Below are 19,746 nucleotides of genomic sequence, written 5' to 3' on the forward strand. Positions count from 1 at the left end.
GATTTGTTGCCAAATAGTGGAAGTGGCGTCATATGGAACACACTGTGGGGAAAAAGCCCCGAGTGCAGACGAGGTACAAACTTATGAGGTGCAATGTCTTCACTCGCCACAGTCAAATTAACCACAATTAGGAAAGTGCACTTGTAAAAATAAGAATGCTGGGTACGTTTTAACCTCCAATGTCTTTAGGTTTAAACACATTGAAAAGAATTATTACAAACAATTATTGTCTGAGTGAAAGTAATGAACTGTGACAAACTATGACCAGAAGGTTTTTTTTTAGGTCTTTCCTCATTGTGCTCTCACACAGAGAGATTTAGTATATTTAGTGTCCTAAACTCTAAAATTTAATAGTATGCATTCAAAAGTATTCTGACACTACTGTGTGATAAGTGTATTTATCGGCAGCAGTTAATAAGGTTGTTCCACAGCTCTTTTATTTACCTTTTGATTTAGTTTTGGTTAATACATCTTGCAACAAAAAAAATGTTTTTACAAATTTGATCCCCTATGGTAGATATTTACTTTCATACCGACACATCAAATTTTTTGAGGAACAGGTCAGTGTGAGGCATGTGTGCTTCACTTTTGTGTCTGAAAATTGAATGTCTGAGCTAAAGCTGTCGATACTAGTGATGAGAGTTAGAAAGGTTTAAAAATCGACTTTCTTATTTCACTGTTTGAAAATGAGGTACAGCAGCTTTAACAAAACAACAAATTTGAGACAGAATGAAAATTACTATTTAAGAACAGCTTTGTCTCAGTGTCTGTCTACATATATGCAATAGATATTTCAAATAATTCTAAAATGTATCTTTTGTTTAAATATGTTAGCGCAGAGGACTTATTATGTAGAAGCAAAATGTTATTTCTACTTAAGGAAAAGCTTCTAAAGGCTTGCAAAGTTCATAGACATTGCCAGAACATTAACTAAAATTCAAAGCAAAGCTGCCGTGAAATGAGCTATTTTGGGCTTCGGCAATCCTGCAAAGTCTGGTGATCCTGGTGGGACTCCTTTGTGCCGCTTTGACTAACCCCACTTAATCTATACACCATATACTTCTCCCTGTAAGGGAATCTTGCAGAGGATTTTACGACAAGTGCTGCTGCCAGTCATTATTGTCCTCTATTGTAGTAGCAGACGACTAATAAACGACACGGACCATGGCATTGACATGTCCTCCTTATATCTAGACAGAGGTTGGACAAGGATTAAAGACACTATTCAGAAATTACACATACTTTTACAATGCTTTTGACATATTTAATGCCGTCACAGAAAAACGTCTGGACATTCTTTAGCGCTGACTTTTTGCTCCCACTCACATGTGCAACTGCCTGGGCACTGTTAGTTTTCTGAAGAAGCTCCTGCCTTCAGGTGTAAATATACATGAGGTCACTATAAACAGAGCCGCAGTCTCGCTCTGCCGTTCCCATTGAAGTAACACTCAGGGATTAGGGCCAGATCACACCTGCTTATGGCTTCCATTACACTACACGGTCCAGATGCCGACCCATAAACACTGTCCACGTTTTATTGGATGGATATGTGCTAAATGGTGACGATTAGAGAGCAAGTAAATGATGGAAATGAAGTTAGCATGTTACTTTTTCAGGTAATCTTATAAAGGTTGTATTAAGGTCTCAGAGAGCAAAGTACAGCCCATAATTTACCGTTAGTCACATTTGGATTAGGCCTTGAAAGTAAAATTTTGCCAGTCAATTTGAAGCTTGCCTATCTTAACAGCACAGCTCGATTTGTCCAAACCTGCACTCCTGAACTGCTGGTATAATCATTAAAAGCTTACATTGTGAACAAGAGCTGCAAGATTCATCGCAATTTGATTGGACGCTATTAACAAATTGCAAAAGCTGCACATTTTTGAAGTACCATAATTTCCTCCACAAACAACCAAATGACATGTTTTATTCTGCACAAAATCCTAACCATGAAGTTTGGAGCTGTTTGTCAGTTCCTATTTCACTTTGACCCGAATATCATTCCGCTCTCTTTTCAGTCACATGAGATGTTTTGGGACGTTTCTTGACTGTTTTTTCTTCCTGAGACATTTGTTTGAGCTACTCCATATATAGTCAATTTAACTGCCCAGTCTTCGTATAATTGCCCCTGGTGAATAGTTAAAGTCAGATTGAATGATTGATTATCTCTAGTAAAAGGTAAATCATTAGTCTGTGTGAGGAAATGTGTTTCTGGGACATCATGTTCTCCATATTTGTGCCACAATCTTGGTCAGCAGTTCCCGGGTTGACGGCTAATTAATAGAGGAATAATTTCAACTTTTCTAGAAGGAAATTGGAGCATCAACAGAAACAGAAACAATATGCAAACTTTCTCCAACATCCAAATCACGATAATTCCTATATCAGCCTGTTGTTCAATAAATCATGCTCTTATTGTGTGTACTTTAAATTTCTAAGTATTTTTTTGTTCTAGGATAAGATTTGGGCTGGATAAATAACTTGAATGAGTCCTTACCGACAAACTAGTTACTAATGTGCTTCATTCTTCTCATTTCTTTATTGCAGTGCATGGTTTTTCAACATATTTCGTCGTGTTTTGGGGATAATTATGAAATTTCCCCATGTGTGGACAATAAAGTATTATCTTATCTTAATCCCGCACACTACTTCATACTTATTAACACTATCAGTATTATTTGTGGCTTACTACATCAACTATTTTACCAGCCATTTCATTTGAGCCGACAACATTTACAGCACAAGCGTCTCTTGTTAACAAACTAAATATAAGTTTGTTAAAATACTTCTCCTCAAAGTGCCAGAGTACTTTCTTACTGTGTAATATATGTGTAACAAAAGCCAGCAGACCAGAGCCAGTTGGTCAGACTCATTGGGGGTTGGCTGTGTTGTGTGTTGCTACTTTGCCCTAATGAGTCAGCACTTAAGTTTTCCTAAATCCAGAAACTGAGACAAAATGGCAAATGGAAAACTCACTTTTGAATTATACGGTCGATTTTTTTCTGAACTATTCTCTGTCTTTGCATTATGACAACGCACAAGGGATTAACGGCACGCTACTATCGAGTGCCACTTCTGTGCACATCGATCTGTCGTGAGCCAATACGCCGCGCTAGTCTCCAGTCAGTGGTGGATTGGTTTGTTTGTGTTTGTTGCTTGGTAAGTCGTGTCCAGAGGCTCAGTGAGACCTCCTCCATTAGAAACATCTGTGCGCCGCAGCTGGAGACGAGCTGATGAGAGCCGAATTGTAATCGAGAAAACCACAGCCATGCAATCAGTTTAAATGAGAAACATCAATAGAGTTGGCAAATAAAGACGGGCTTGTCATTACGGACTCATTTGTAAAATAAAAGGTATTCAATGTATGCAGGAGAGGACCCCCAATCTGTCCCAACATAACTGTTTATGTGCAGAGGTGTTGTGAAAGTTTCAAATACTAGAATACAACTAATACTATCAATATTTCTATCATTACATCTATTACACTTTGTACGATTACTGCTGTATTACCGTACTACTCCTTTTACTATAATAAAAGTACTTGGACCAGACTTTAACCAGACTTTAACCAGACTTTAACCAGACTTTAACCAGACTTTAACTGGCACAAACCCTGAACGTGCAATTTCATATAATTGTACTGTAGGGAAGTGTGAACAATAAAGAAATGAATATTATATGGTACATGTTTTATTGAGAATTATAGTATTCTTATATTAAACAGCAAAAAGAGAATCTCAACAAAAATAACGTGAAGAGCAGCAACACAAAACAATCTTTCACGTCAATAAAATTATGACATTTAAATATCGGACCAAAAACAAAGCAAAACTCCAGTGTCAAGCATTTAAAAAAATTCGTTATTTTTTTATTAAGAGTAACAAGTCAAAAGCTACTGCTTCAACAATGAGAAACACAAATCTCCTCAAGCCATTGGCTAAAAGACACGACTGGCACCACTGACTCTAAATATGAACCTTCTACTGTGGCTCAACGTCGCCACAGCGTTGTCGAGGTGACGTCACGGGTCCACGCACCAGACACAAAAACTGAAATATGGATTATTAACTTTCTGGTGCATTAAACACAAATTAAAGCGCAACCTATTCACAAAATCATATAAATCTCTATTTTATAACCCAAATTATATTTAAATTTGTTGTTTATCCATGAACTTCAAGTTATGAAAATGTAGAACCGTTAGCTTTGCAATCAGGGCTGGAGCTGACTGAAGATTTGGTCAACATTCTGGATGGATTAGTCGACTAAAAGGGGGCGTGGCACTCTAAACTTAGTATCTCTATGATTTGAACAAAATTGCACTCACAAGACCACAAGGAATTCAAGCAACGTGTAGAAAAGTACAAGTAAACCGCATTTTCATATGTAAAGAGGCAGCATAGACTCACTATTCACTTCCAAAATCCTAGTTTACACATTCATGCCTCATTGCTGCTGTTAAATGTTTAGAATTCCAATAAAATCATTAGTCGATTGATTTTTTGTTTTATCGACAAAGGCACTTTGACACCCGTTGGCTGATGATGAATTATCCTTCTGTCTACTGTTTGATTTGTATTTGACAACAAATAGGAATCTACATTTACCACTACATTTGACTATTGCGTAAATTCCCCACATCGTCTGTGGACCCCCTGAAATCATTTTGCGTTGAGAACCACTGGACTAAACGACTAAAGGCCTAATTGCAGTCAATAATTAAAAAGACAAATCTTTTAAATGTCCTCAAAATGGTGTCCATAACATAATAAAAAGTCCCATGTCTGAAATGCATAAACAGGTCTGGACAATCACATGAAAACCACAGCAAAGTACACATGATATTTATGTATAATTAAATGTTTTAAATGAGACTATGCTCGAGCGCAGGTTGAAATTGAAATAACTCAAAAAGGAAGCTGGAACTCCACTGGACCCGGAGGTAGAGTAATGACATCATGGCTGTTTACAACTCCACAGGCAGCTCTACAAAACTGAGACGGCATTAACATTAAACCACATCTTTCTAATACAAAACAAGTGAAGAGAACAGGAGCAGTAGCCACGTCGACCGATAGCGGTTCCCTTTGTGTTACAATTCGATGAGACTGTCTGTGCCGGGGAAGTCCGGGAGATTGAGCTCATATTTTTTCTGGATGTCGTACGGCAGGAAGCGTCCGGCCAAGTAATGCTTCCCCGAGAAACTGGCGGCACATTTTTTCGGCGCTGTGAGTGAGATGAGGACTTCAGGGTGGATGCCGTCTTGGGTGGCCTCCTCCTCATCCCAACCTGGAACAACCGAGATAAGACTTTTATTTTTTATTTAACCTCGAGAATGATGTTTTTCAGACAAAATTAGACAAAATGAAGAGCAAAGATGCTGTACTAAGCAACAGCTATGGAAAAGGTATAAGAATATTTCCAGGACAGTTAAAACTTTATATTGAGGGTCACTTTGTGGCCTGTCTGCATGAAAATATGACTGCTGTGTCTGGAATGTTCCACTGTATGGCATTAACATATCTGTCTTGCATTCATTCAATTACAGCTGTTTTTAAATAGCTTAAAATAATTCCTTTTTTCGCGTGAGTGCGCTCGCCTCTCCACAGTTTAGACCAGTGACTTGGTCTGGTGGTGTCACCTGCTTGTCTCCATGGAGATAGATATGTTTAACCATGGAACCTTGTATGCGAGGCAACAACTTATTTTTGGAGAAAAGCAGGTGGCTAAAAAGTTACACAGAGGTTGAAAAGGACAATACGAATCATCCACTTCATCCACTCTTCTTAAAGTAAAATCTGCTTGAATTGGATCATTTAATTAATCATCATACTAATACTAATATTTATCCAAAACCAAAACATAATCTTTTACCAACTAAATGTTTCCGTCACCAAGAGGAGGTCCAATTATCTTTTTTAAATCACGCAAAGTTTGTGTTTGTCAATCTGCTGCAGGTGAGATTATGGGAGCATTTGAAAGAGTTCACGGTTCACCAATTCAAAAATTGTATAAAAAATACTGATAAGAAATACATTTCTTGAAAGGCAAAGGGCTAAGGAGGTTTAAAAAAAGAAATAAATCATTACCAGAAATTGGATTGAAAAAGAATATTGTATAGTTCATTGAAAGGTGAAGTAATTTTTCATTTCTAAGTTGTAATTGCTGCTTGTAATTACTTAATTATCAGTATCAATGTCAACACTGTGGGTTTACATAAGGTTGCACTCATTTTCAAACAATTTTCTTCCTAATGTACAACCATAATTTACATGTTTTTATCAATGTTTTTGGATGTTCGAAATAAACTTAACCAAACCAAAATATAAATGAAGCAAGGATTTTAGGAATTGACTGGACATATACAGCAATACCACAAAACAGTAATTAAAATAAAGTAACAGCAGTAAACAGCTAGTACCTGTGTTTGCATTTGTTTTTATTCAATGAGGTGAATACTCAAAAGTAAATGTAATTTCTTTTGATTCTAAACAAGTATTCAACATTCGGAGGAGTAGTTCCAATGGGAGTGTTCATAAAGAAGTCCAGAAGTGCCAAATCCAGGCAGCGTCAGCAGAAATGCAGTGGAGAAGGCGGCGTCTGAATCAAGGGCCTTTGATAAATTCGCACAGCGCTGACTCAAGCAGAAGATTTATCTGCACATGTCCAAACTCTTCTCTCCATTTGGCCGGCACTCACAGGGAGCCACCCAAAGGCCCATATATCACATTTTAAAACCTTTTAGTTGGACTTTTACCTGAAGGCACGTCCACACTGGCTATAGGAATCTTCACTTGCTTCAGAGTACCCAGAATGCCAGAGTAGGGCTCCTTAATGTTGCCTATGTCGGCCTCCGGGCCCAGCATTGCGTCAATCACTAAGTTATAGGCGTCGTTTATGAGCTGCACCTGAACACAACACAAAGCAAGGGGTTTATTACAGGTATTTATTCCATATTAAAGAGGTTTTCACAATGATTTACAATGTAATATTGTTCAAAAGGCGTTGATAGAAAATGCACACTGCAGTCATTCCCTGAGTACCCCCTAAATATTGTCTGACACTCTGAGTACCCCCAAACTTGATTACAAGGCAAATAAATCTGTTGGGTTAGGGTTATGGTATATTGTCAGTTATTACAGTTTTAAATAAACAAATGGGATCATTTTCTGATGTCATGTAAACAGTTCATGTGAATAATCTGATTTACTTTTGTTCTACAAGGGAAATTATGCCCCCAAAAACTGGGCAAACCAACGTGGTAAAGATGAAAATGAAAGAGAAAATGTAAAATATTGAAAGAGTTATTATGTTTTGTCTTCTAAATACAATAGTTCTCTCTCTCACACATTGACACATGACGCTAAACAATACATGTTTTGAAGTGAAGGCAATTTAAGTGAAAGTCCTTTAGTGAGAGTGCAGAAATGGATGTAAAACACTCTCAAACACATGAATAATTTACTACACAACCAAACAACAAATGAGCTTTGCCAGCTCAGTAAAATGACAAAGTGGTAATCATAAGTGTCGACGCGGTGTCTCTGAAACGCTGCCGGCTGCTGCGCTCGGAACAAACACCACTGTCCATCCTGAAAACACAGTCTTTCACATCAGCAACAAGCCCCACAGTGTCTGACCTCTGTGGGCAGGTATGACAGGAAGGGGATGTCCATCTTCTCACACTGCACCGTGAAGTCCTGGTGCAGGCTCTGGGACGACCTCTTGGGATGGTAGATGGTGGGCTCATATTCCTGAGTGAGAGAAGAAAAACAGCTTACATAATGTTCGAGCGCGGATCCCAGGCCAGATACTGAAATGATGGAGTGCGCTTGAGGGCTTGTGCACGTTTGGCTGGCAGTGCGTGACATGGTACACGCCGCGGGTCACAACTTGTGGTGGACGGCTTCCTGAATGAATACTTCCCCTTATAAAAGTGGGAGGCAGAGCAGAGTGGAAATCCAGACCGAGGCAGTCTGAGTGGGGATGCTCAGCAGGAAGCACCTGTGATCTATAACCTTTGTACCAGGACTTTACAGTTGGAGACCTCCTTTAAAAGTCTTGTGCATTCAACTGTACATCCTGACGACTATGTGGCAACGTAAAGGTCATGAAGGGTCAGGAACACACTGGGAAAAACAAATGGGTTTAATATAGTTTAAAGATTATATTCTCTTTCATTGTCCTCATTTATTTAACGTGGGCAGAAGTGTCACGCTAACAAAGTGTGATATATTCTGTCAGAAAACATTGGGATTAAATATATATTGAAGACCTCATTATGATATGCTTATCGTTTTACCCCAAACCATGATCATCTTTGAGACATTTTCTGTAATAAGGTAACTACATCACCTAGATATGAATCAATGGAGCTAGCATCCTGACAGCATCATATGTACTGGCAGCTTAACGACATAGTCATTACAGTAAGGTGCATGGATTAGTCGACTACTGAGGGCGTGGCACTAGTGAAATCTCTCCATGATCTCTAATAGGGGTTAATTAAAAAACAACTACGTATACAAAGAAGTGTGAAAATGCATGTTTGTTTGAAAAAGGTGTAGATGAAACTCACAATTCACGCCTTAAACTCACTCACTGCCTACTCCTTTCTGATGCTGTCTTTATAAATCCTATACAATCTCAATATTACTAGTCGACTAATAAAACTTTTGGCCGAATAAGTCACCATTGACCAGTTAATTGATTAAACTAACAAAGGCCTACAACACTTATACTATTGACCGTAAATAAAGAGTATATACGTGCACTTCCTATGATTTATGGTGGTCTTATTCTAAAGTTTCATGTCCAAAGTAATGCACTTTTGTACATATTTCTTGGGGATGTTGTTAGTTTTACAATCATCTTGAAACACCAGAGCCCGTGGGTTAGAGAAGTAGCACTTTTGTGGTGATTGGCCAATGTCAGGACCAGATGCTTCACCAGATATCTGGGTTTTGTCGCGGCTTAATTTTCACGTCTCAGCATTCACGCTTAATTTGACTTGCGAATTATGAAATACAGTAAGCAATGTTGAATTACACAGTTACATCTGAATGGAATTAAGGAATGTATTCAGCTTTAAATCAACAGCTTTGTGGGTATTCACATGATCAGCCGACAAATCTCTCTTCTTTTTGTGTAAATCAAGCATCACCACATCACAAACCTGTGAATCTGTGAGAAAGACTCTTAATCACTTCAACAGAATGTCCAGTTTGTGTGGTTTGTGTCTCTGACTAAAGCAATGACTAATGCAATGTTCCTGACATTTAACAGTGAAGCTTTATGAACTGTGAGGGAATGCCATAATATCAATAGTTTTTTGTTTTCTTTATAAAATACAGTCAATAGCTGTATCCGAAAGTGTCCATGGGCAAGACACTTAAAGGTCCCATATCATGCAAAATCGACTTTTCAGAGCTTTTAACCTTCATACAGTGCTATCGGTGCCTCATATATGTGCCCAAAGTGTTTATTTTATTGATTCCTGCAGTTTGTAGCGAGAGTACAGTGTTGCCCTTGCCCCCAGTGCCCATGCTGGTGTAATAATGGTGAATTTGAGAGCGCAAATGTGGGATGTTTACAGAATGTGTCATCTTTAATAAAAGGGCTGTACCCATTTTTCTTCATGTAATAAAGTAAAATCTGTTTTACCCCAACACAAATAAAGATTATAAAAGTAGCTATTCGGTAGAAAATGAGGCCAGTGTGCGCTCTCTGCATCTAATTATGGAGCATTTTATTCCACGCAAGTGCACTGTTTGCAAGCTAGTAGCTGTTTTACTGTGAAAAATACATGTGATACAGCAGCTCTTATCGTTGTAGCTACATTTACGATCATAAAGAGCTTGAGCATCTATTTTCAAGGGACAATCAATACGGACTGGGGTCTTTCGCCAGTTCTGGTCTTGACCTGGTTTTCCCCCGTGGTCCTGGGACAATGGCCCTGACAGAGCTCTGACCTCCGTGACTCTCTCGTGAGTGGATCTGACTCCACTCATCTGCCCGCCCCTATAGACCAGTCCTGGGCTCATTTGGTTCAACCCCTGTGTGACAAGAGCAGGACTCGTGTGAAGCTGTCAGTGTCAGTGAACACAAACGAGCTGTTAGTTAATGGCCTGGCACTTCCCTTCCCTCCGGCCCTGTGTTGTCTTGTATGTGTTTGTTTTCACAGTCTATTAGCGCTGATGGAATGAGTAAGTACGCCTGTTATTCAGATCATGAGCCATTCTGCCTCTTGTCAATCATGTGAGTTCATTCTTGTCGGGGCCGTCCAGCCTGTGTACAGACAATACGATCCTTCTGCTTTAATATAGACAATGCAGCGGAGCTAATTGGAGGAAGACTTTGGACAATGGTTCAACATGAGCTTTGATCAAAGGATGTCCTCACTGTGGGGATAATCAAAGTCTGATGATTTCCCTGTGCTACAGACATTCCAAAAACATGTTTTGAGTTCTTGTTCCAAGACCGTGATCTGTCATGTATCGCTCTACCTTTGAGATTCACTCAAGAGTCTGGAATATATACACAGAAGAATGAACTATTTGAAAATGGGATGGGGCACTATTTGCATGGGATTATAAATGTGTTATTATATTTATAGGCAGTGGTGTGTGTAGTGGACGGAAACTGCACTCAAGCAAATACTGATACTGCAAAAACAAGATCAAGCAGAAGTCAAAGAAGTCGGCCAATAACGTACTCGTAGTGAGAGTAACTCAAGTCGGATGTTATTTTATTTATAATTATAATTATTAATGTTTACGTTGATGTTTATGATTAATGTTAATGTTAAACAAAAAGACAACACATTTCAAAATTCATAAAAAGAAAGACCGTAAAAGGGAGACAAACTAAATCATGTCTAAATCACATTGTCAACCTGCATTTTGGTCACTTTTAGACTCACAGTGGGAAGAGGAACCAAGACCTGTACTTTAAGTAAGAGTCGTGTTTCACTGTAAATTATATTATTCAAGTAGAAGTTCCAAACATAGAGTCTTTTACTCAAGTAAATGTTCTTCAGTAAATGTACCCGAGTACTTCCCACCGCTATTTATTGGTCAAGTGCTGTGGATTTTAAACACAATGTTCTCCTACAATTAACTTGGATCAACTAAGGTCAGGATGGTCTAAAGTACATATAATTACACTAACTCAGGACACGGACTCTCCAATTTGATCTACACCAGTTTATAGTATAAATTACATGTCCAAACTCTTAACCTTTTAATATATTAGTTCCTTAAACATCATAAACAAACACTAGCATGCTAACTATTAAAATACTGCTGTTTTGATGGATTGTTATGGAAGAATCAACCAAAATAAGAATTCAGAGAGCTAGCAACACAAACAAAATACATCTGTCGATCAAAGTGACCCAAAACACATTGACCAAGGACATCACAGAGACGTGACAGTGTGGGTCATATGGACCCGGGTCCTGATGCTGACATGAATCACATCTTCACATCAAACCCTGAAAACATACAGTCACCCCCAGGACAGGCCTTCACGCTTCACTCCACAAATGTATTTCACCTCACGTGCAGTTCATGTGCAGCTCATGTGCAGTTTGATTTTGACTTATACTTATATTTATACTTATATAGTAATACTTATACTCCGGAGCGACTTATATGTGATATTATTTGTTATTTTCACACTTGCAACCGCATTTCATACTCCAGTGCAACTTATTTACGTTTTTTTCTTCACTATTATGCATTTTTTGGCTGGTGCGACTTACACTCCGGTGCGATATATATATAGCGATATAAATATAGCTAAATAGATATAGATATATAGATATATATATGAGGAAACTCCCTTCTCACCCCCCGCAAATGGTCTTGTCCCTTTGTCTTATTTACATTAAAACTACTGGTTGTATCATTATCATCAGTTTTACAAATATAACTTTTAAAAAGCTTGATTTAAACATTATTTGCTGAGCTCTTAAAATGTTTTTAAAATGCATAACGAGGCTTGATGAGGTAAATACAGTGTGGTTGTGGTTTGGAGATCATATCTGAATAATAATAATAAATCTACAGAGACGTGTACGCAAACATATCCCAAATCTGTCACAATAAGAGTTTTTGTGTTCCAAAAAATGATGAGGCAATTGTTATTTTTCTAATGATGTTTTTAAGACCACACTGACCAAAAAGAGTCCTGACCAAGAAGTGAGTCAACACTGGTGAATGCACATTCATTTGGAAAGAGTTGGAAGTCCAAAATCCAGTGGGAGGTCAGAATTTAGCACAACAAATTACAAAAAGAGATAAAAATGCTGGTGGAATTCTACCCAACCAAAAATACATAAAAACAATATCCAAAACAAATAATAACAATGCAAAAAACAAAACAAAATTGTAACAAAAAAAAGGAGTATTTCCAGACATATCCACTCCACTACCACAGCAATCCTGGAACTGACAGAGAACATTTCAAATACTATTGACCAAAAACATGATTTAGTCAATATATTTGTAGATCTTCAAAAAGCATTTGAAAGGCTGGACCATTCAATATTAGTGGATAAATGATACAAGTATAAGTAAGTATAAGAGGAGAAAGTTACTTAAAAGATCAGTGTGTTGAATGAGTGAGAGTGCCTCAAGGGTCTGTTCTTGGGCCAGTACTTTTCTTGGATTCATTATTTTGTATTTATGATAGTTTGTTTGTGTCTTTGTTATAAAGAGCATTTTATTTGCAGATGGTACCTCCTTGTTCAGAACAAATTTAAGAAAGTAAAAAATGTGTTCTATTACAATACATTGTCTTTAAAAGTATTTAGTAGTAGATAAAAAGTATTATTGCCTCATTAATTATTGACGCTGAAAAACAAAATGAAAATATCACAAGTTATTGCTGTATTACAAAAAGCAAAAGAGTCTGACTTATTGTATTGACCCAATTTCCCTTTTACAGAAAAGAGCTGTAAGAGTAATCAGTGGAAGTGGATACAGAGGCAAACCCAATATTTTTTTTAACAGATATTGAAATTCAACAAATTGGTAGAATACTTTATATTAAAGACTAAATCTTACCCAATAACTTACAAAAAACATTTGCCAAGAGAGAGAGAGAGAGAGAGTAATGAATTAAAAGGAACTGAAGACTTAAAAAAAAAAAAAAAAAAGGTTTAAAACAACAACAGTGGAAAAATGTGTTTCAATCCAAGTGTCAGCCTATGGAACAGTCTTAATGGTAATAATCAAACCTCAAAATTGTATTCAAGTGTTTAAACAAAATGTACAATAAAAGGCAGAATAACTGCTGTTATTTAAATTTAATATGACTTAATTTAATGTTATTTAGATAAGCTACGTCTGCTCCGTTTAATTCACACAACTTAATGTAAAAAAAAATAAAAATTAAATGAATCTTTAATTTATATTCATCCTAAATTAATGAATTTTAAAAAAAATCTATTAATTAGGTTTTTGCTTATCATTGCTTAGTATTATTTATTCTGTAATACAATGACTGATATATGTAATCTTGACATTTATCTTCTGCCTTTTGTTTTAGTTGAAGAGAGTAACTAAAGCAGCTAAATAAATCACCATCGACTTCAAATCAAAGTCTGCAAAAATAAATCCAAATGAAATAAAATGGTGGGCAAACGAAGACCTCTCTTAATTCCTCTCTGCCAAAGACGAGGAGAAGCTGAATAACTACATCCCAAAGACCAGACAACAGCAATCAGCAAAAGAACATTTTACGGCTGCATTATTATGACGTCTAATGGCGTTAGCGTCCCGGCGCAACGTGAAAGCTACATCGGTGCGTCTTAATAATGATGACTAAAACACAGGCAGTAAAGTTAACTATTTCAGACCACTAATGGAACGACATTAGTAACAGTAGCATTGTGGGTAGACCTCCTGGTAGTTTGCACAACCTTACACTGTATGTCGTCATTCCACATAAAAACACTGATACGGCCTTCTCAATGATAGGTTTGGTTTACAGTAAATGTCAACCAAAATATTATGCAAGTTTGAAGTTGAGTCGAAATGTTCCAAGGCCCATTTGTTCATGCGGTTTGGAGACTTTACAAACATGGCTGAATTTGAGAAGTGAAATATTACCTTCTGAGCTCATCCTTGACCTCGCTTTAAGCCGGCCAGCCCAGCCAGACCTCCTGCCCCATGGATTCAATATAAACTATGACCGTGTTTGTAAATCTACTGTGTCAGCCGCATATGGTAAAGTGTAGCGATGCATTCTCGTCTAAGGATCCAATATTTCCTTTTCACCGTAATGTCGTAGTCTGGACTGGAGCAGAAAACACTGAATCTGACCGTAATGTCTAAACAAATTCAATTTACACTATCGCTAATGTATCAAGACAGGACTGTTGTGCCTCCAAAAGCAATTTGTCAGTCAACATGTGGCCTAAAGGGGCGCGCAGCAGGGCAATGACATAATGCTGTATCAAGGAAAGCTGAGAATAAGATGCGTGTGGTTTTAACAGCGAAAATGACGGGATGATATCATGAGTAAAGAGCCCGTACAGAGAGGGAAGAGGAACAACAGCACAAAAGAGGAGAAGGACACAAGAAACAAGCTCAACTTTTAAAGATAGTTTTTCTCTTTTAGTCACATTGGATAGCCATGATTTACGACTGTTTTCAACTTTGATTCAAGCTTTCATATTTTTCGCAATGTGTTTTTGTCATCCAGAGCGTACCATAACATTAAGCAATAAATTACAATGGTGGAATAATGCCATAACCCCCCCCACCCCCTATTTTCACAACTACTCACTATTTGGGAGCATGGATCAGAGTTTGTAATGTAGAAAAAGCATTAAAGTGATATGGAGCATCAGTGAGCTACACTGTGGGTGAATGGGTGAGTGGTTCCTTGATGTAAAGCATTTTGAGTACATTGAAGCTAGAAAGAAAGAAGAAATATATAAAGTGACATGTTATGTACTACAAGCAGTGTTGGAAGTAACTGAAATCCAAAAATCTGTATTCAGTACAGTAACTCTTTCATTTGGTGGTATTCAGATTACAGTTACTTTTCTAAAATCAGAGGAATACATTGTGGTATTTGATAAATGCATAACAAATACTACAACAAACATAAGGTTGTTTTATGTGGCATTTTTGCATTAAAATATTAAGCATCTAAATGTGAATGTAATGTAAGTATTCAGAATACAGTACTCTGATTAGACCACGTAATTTAATACATCACAATGGAGGTATTCGGTATTTAGTAACTTAATATACAAGTATTCTTCCCAACACTGACTTAAAGTAAACAAGTGAGTCATGTGTGCTTTTATTGCGCTTGAGAAATGAAAGCAACATAGACAGTTACTAGTCAATAATAAAAAAGAAGAATATAATAATAAGTAAGTTAATAATATTAATGAGTAAATAATGAAATATTTGTCTTTAATGTACCGTGTATTGCCGCATGGATATTCTCATTACTTGACTCAACCCCAGTTCTCTTTAGCCTTTAGTTTGGTTTCAGTGAATTAGTCTGGTCATTTTTCTCTAAATATTGTGAACCTGCGCTATAATCTAGAAAATAAGATGTGAAATCACTTAAGAGATTTGACTTTCAACCACTGTTCAGAGAGCCAAGCCGCATTTCCATTCAGCGCTCCAAGATAGCCCTTTCCCAACACTTCAGGCAGGTCAATGACGATCAGACCGCTCATCTTTTCAAGTGGTTTACTCACAAAAATGCGCAGGTGTCTGGCACAAACCAGGCCGATGGAGCCATTTTGATCTGGGCCACAAATCACCAGCACTGTTGGCTGCTTCTTCGATAGCGAGCTCAGAGGATAAGCCTGAGGAAGAGAGGAAAAGGGATTTAGAGTGGACTGAAGAAGGTGTTAAAATATGGAAAAATACCACAGTAAAATCAATCCCTTGTTTCATATGAGGCCACAGCTTTAAAGGGGCCTTACAATCCAATCTAAATAACTGAATAAGTGATTGTTTTTTTCAATTTGATTTAAAGGTTAGTTTTCTGGAGGATGTTCCGCTACCTGCTTTGTCTCCATGGAGATGTGATTGCTTGTTATGTTCAACACTATGGCATTAAACTAATCTATTTCACCTTTGTTCAATTATCTTTGGTGCTAAAAACACCTTGGGAAAAGATTGTTAAAGCAAGCAGCCTCACAAACAAAGCAGTAACATCTGCGGTAAAGGAACTGCCACTCAAACATACATAGTGTACGAAGTGTTTAGTGATATTAGCACATGAGTGGGATTCACATTTGCCACTGTGTTGTCTTGATTATCACTCCAAAGACAGAGAAGACATTTGACCCTCACTGGCCTGAGACGGTGGTCGGACTCAGTTCAGATTAAATTGCAGTACGTTCTTATTTTTATTCCAGAGATTCTTGTCGGTTTAAGGGCTTTTCCTTACTGTGGGTGTCCAGACTGCCACATGCCAAACGTGCCAGACAGGGGTGGAAATGTCATCATTACTGTTGTCTATAGGAAACGCTCCAGTATCATTAAAATAGGCCTCGCAGCAGTGGAAAAAGGGCCAGTGTCCTCGCGGCGGGACGCTTCCGTTTATATATATAGACCACTTTTTGCTATTTTCTTGAGCTACTGGCACGGGCCGTGTTTATTGGAACACAAACTGCAGTAAATCACTTCAGGCCATTTTAAAGAGATATCCACCTGCAGCAGGGCCGGACTATGGTGTCACTATGGTAACAGATTCACATCAGTATTACACAGAGTCAATACAGTCTGCAACGCGCCATATTAGTCTGGTGTGGGTGAAAACTCTCCTTAAAAAATGCAACTTTTTCACTCTTTTAAGACATTTCCTGGTGAATGAAGTGTATTTTCAGCAGAACTAATTCAAATTGCGTCACAGCTGAGTCTTAAATTCAGACAAAACAGACATTGTTGATTCATTTCTCCCTGTGGCCCTCAGAGGCAACTGTTGTTGTGATTTTGGGCCTTACAAAAATAAATTGATTTGATTTGATGATTAAATGCTGCTGTTGATTTGGCGATATCTCAGAAACGTCATCAAATAGTTCTGCAAATACAGCAGGCTGTGCCAGCATCGCAGTAGCATTAGTAGTAGTAGCAGTAGCATTTAGGGAGCAGCTGCCTTTAGCACTAATATACTCTATTCTTCTCCATGTCTTTGTGTCTGTATTTGGTACATTATAACTTCTATGACGTCTGTGTTTGGTCTTGTAGTTGTTGAACAGTGGATGACGGCTCTTCTACATTAAAATGAATGGTTTATTTCCTGGAAATCCAGAAATACGATCAGTCTATAGTACTGTCAAATTGTATCATTATTAAGCACGATTGACGTTTTTAGTACGCAAGAGTGTCCGCCATCGGCTTGTCTCCACTGAGATCGTATCGCTAGCATTAAAGATCAGGTCTGTGGAACGGTGAGTCCACACAAAGAATGCCGTTTTTCAAGTTGAGCAGTTAAAACACATGTGACTGACTAAATGTAAGATTGATTGGCTTAATGCCAAACTGTGGAACATTCAGTAAAGCGAGCACATTTCCATTCAGACAATCAATCAAATATTTGCATTTTGCTCGAAACACTCAAATGATCTATTACTAATGTAATCATCATAATCTGTTATATAAGACATAAACATGACAATTATTATTACAAATATATGTAGCCAAGACAAACGAGTGTGCCATTTTGCAGGTGATATTATGTATAAAACTTAGTCATAAAACATCTTACATTTCAGTAAACATAACCTAGAGCCCCATATGAAACTCATGTTCCAACTCTAAAGGTCACAGCATAATTTCCCAACGCCACAGGACGCACTTGAAATGATCAGACAGTTATCCTGCCCAATTACAGCCCAATAAAAGTGTGTCAAAACACCAGTCGTAACAGTCATTAGCAGAGTTTTATAACCGTTATAAATACAGTCTGACACTTACAGTTTAGACAGCAGCTCAAACATTACACCGAAGCATTTACTAATTATAGAGGGCGTAAAGTCACGGCAGCATGACACGTTTACGGGACACAAAATTAAGATGACTTTTGACATTTTGCTGGAAGAACTTTGATAACGCCTTTGAGTTACATTCATGATCGCTGTAGAACAGAAACGTAACAAAGTGTAGCATATAAGCTGCAGACCACGATGTATGTTGTTGTAATGTATGCATTTAAATGTATTTCTAGAGGGAGACCTGTACAGGGTAAAGGTGAGTTTTGAAAAGAATAACTTAAGCAGAACATCACAAAACAATGGGATTATTGGCAACTGACCTGGTGTGTGTCCAGTCCAGACAAATCATTATGACTACAAAATGGTTATTGTGGGCCCTCACTCCAGTGCAGGCGCGGTTTGGAAGGTTACATGCAGAATGTTTGTTATTTGAGGAAGATTCACACAGATTCACATGAAGATTGCAGCAGAACACATGTCTAATGGTCTGAAAACCAGCAGAATGAGACTTTCCGCAGACCCACGTGTGCCGAGGTCAGTGTAACAGGGCGTGTTGGTTTTAGCACTTTCTAAGTCTTGCGGGACCTGAACTGGAGTCAGTGTGGACCTGGTGTTAAAGCATTGTTCTTATTACGCGGTTACGAGTTTTTAACCCTTTTTACACAGTGTTTCCCCATCATTAGTTTACTCAAATTATATTTTGATTGATTCCTGCATGTTTGAATAATTCTGAATTGTCCTGCAACTGAGGCTTGAGTTTTCCAGTTTTCAGAATCAGAAAAGGTTTATTGTTATTGTCAATGAACAGAAATCACAAACATAGGAACTCGTCTTGGTGATTTGGTGCGACATTAAAACAATGAACAATGAATAGGTCAAAAGAGAAACAATAAATAAATAAATCTGCTATGGGATAAAGATAACAATAGGCTATAAGAAAAAAAATAAGAATACAAAAAAATAGGCTTAATATGTACACAAATTTACAGTTGAATTTACATATGTAGTGCAGAAAGTGAACAGTGAGTGATTAAATTATGGTTAAAGTGCCAGTGTTTAAGTGTTTAAGAAGTGTTCATGAGTCCAACGGTCGAGGGAAAGAAACTGTTCTTGTGGCGGGAGCAACTTCATTCCTATTGTCCTAATGAGAGATTTAAACTTTTATTAGCTGATCTAGATCTTCCTACTTTGTGTCATTTGAGGCTGCACACTAATTAGCATCAATTTCACAATGTACCATAAACGAAATGACGTGTTGGCCCTTGTGGATGTGATAATTCCTTTTCTGTCTGGCTCTCGCTTGCAAAAAACAGCTCTATTTCCACTTTGGGTAATATATTCACGACAGGAGCAGCGTCACATGGATAAACGGGCTGTATAATTGAAACCAGAGCATCTGAAAGTACATTAACAGCAGCGATGATACAGAGAGAAGAGAGTAGCACAAGAGCTCAACTGAGAAATCATCCAAGCCAGAATGAGATGGAGAGTTATGGGCACTGGAAGCACTTGGAATAATATTGAAGAGGAAAAGAGCGAGGGTTTGAGAGAGCAGGGATAAGAGGCATAAAAGCAGACCAAAGCTTTTCATTTCCATAAATAACGAGATGCCGGGTGCTTGTGGTCGACAACGGATAAGTCTGAGAAGGTTTCGAACAGAAAAACAATACGTGATGGATCTCTATTATGTGACTTCACCTAAGTTATATCCTGGGTTTACTTTGCATGTCGGACATTTTGTGTAAAGTTTCCGATCATCCAGAGTCATT

At 37.8% G+C, this 19,746-nt stretch overlaps 1 protein-coding gene across 1 annotated transcript in view; it reads right to left on the reverse strand.

Annotated features, from left to right (window-relative positions):
- Window positions 1–4,730: 4,730 nt before the first annotated feature.
- Window positions 4,731–19,746, reverse strand: part of yjefn3 (YjeF N-terminal domain containing 3) — a 68,560-nt gene continuing 53,544 nt past the window's right edge. The window contains exons 3-6 of the mRNA XM_072439372.1: window positions 15,731–15,841; window positions 7,641–7,754; window positions 6,758–6,908; window positions 4,731–5,289 (exon numbers count right to left, since the gene is read on the reverse strand). Of these exons, the coding sequence (XP_072295473.1) occupies window positions 5,093–5,289; window positions 6,758–6,908; window positions 7,641–7,754; window positions 15,731–15,841 (573 nt within the window). The 3' untranslated portion in view covers window positions 4,731–5,092. The remainder of the gene's footprint in view (window positions 5,290–6,757; window positions 6,909–7,640; window positions 7,755–15,730; window positions 15,842–19,746) is intronic.

Source organism: Eucyclogobius newberryi, unplaced genomic scaffold, assembly GCF_026437365.1.
Source record: "Eucyclogobius newberryi isolate DKJ021-1_F unplaced genomic scaffold, fEucNew1.0.hap1 SCAF_9, whole genome shotgun sequence".
Classification (NCBI taxonomy): Eukaryota; Metazoa; Chordata; class Actinopteri; order Gobiiformes; family Gobiidae; genus Eucyclogobius; species Eucyclogobius newberryi.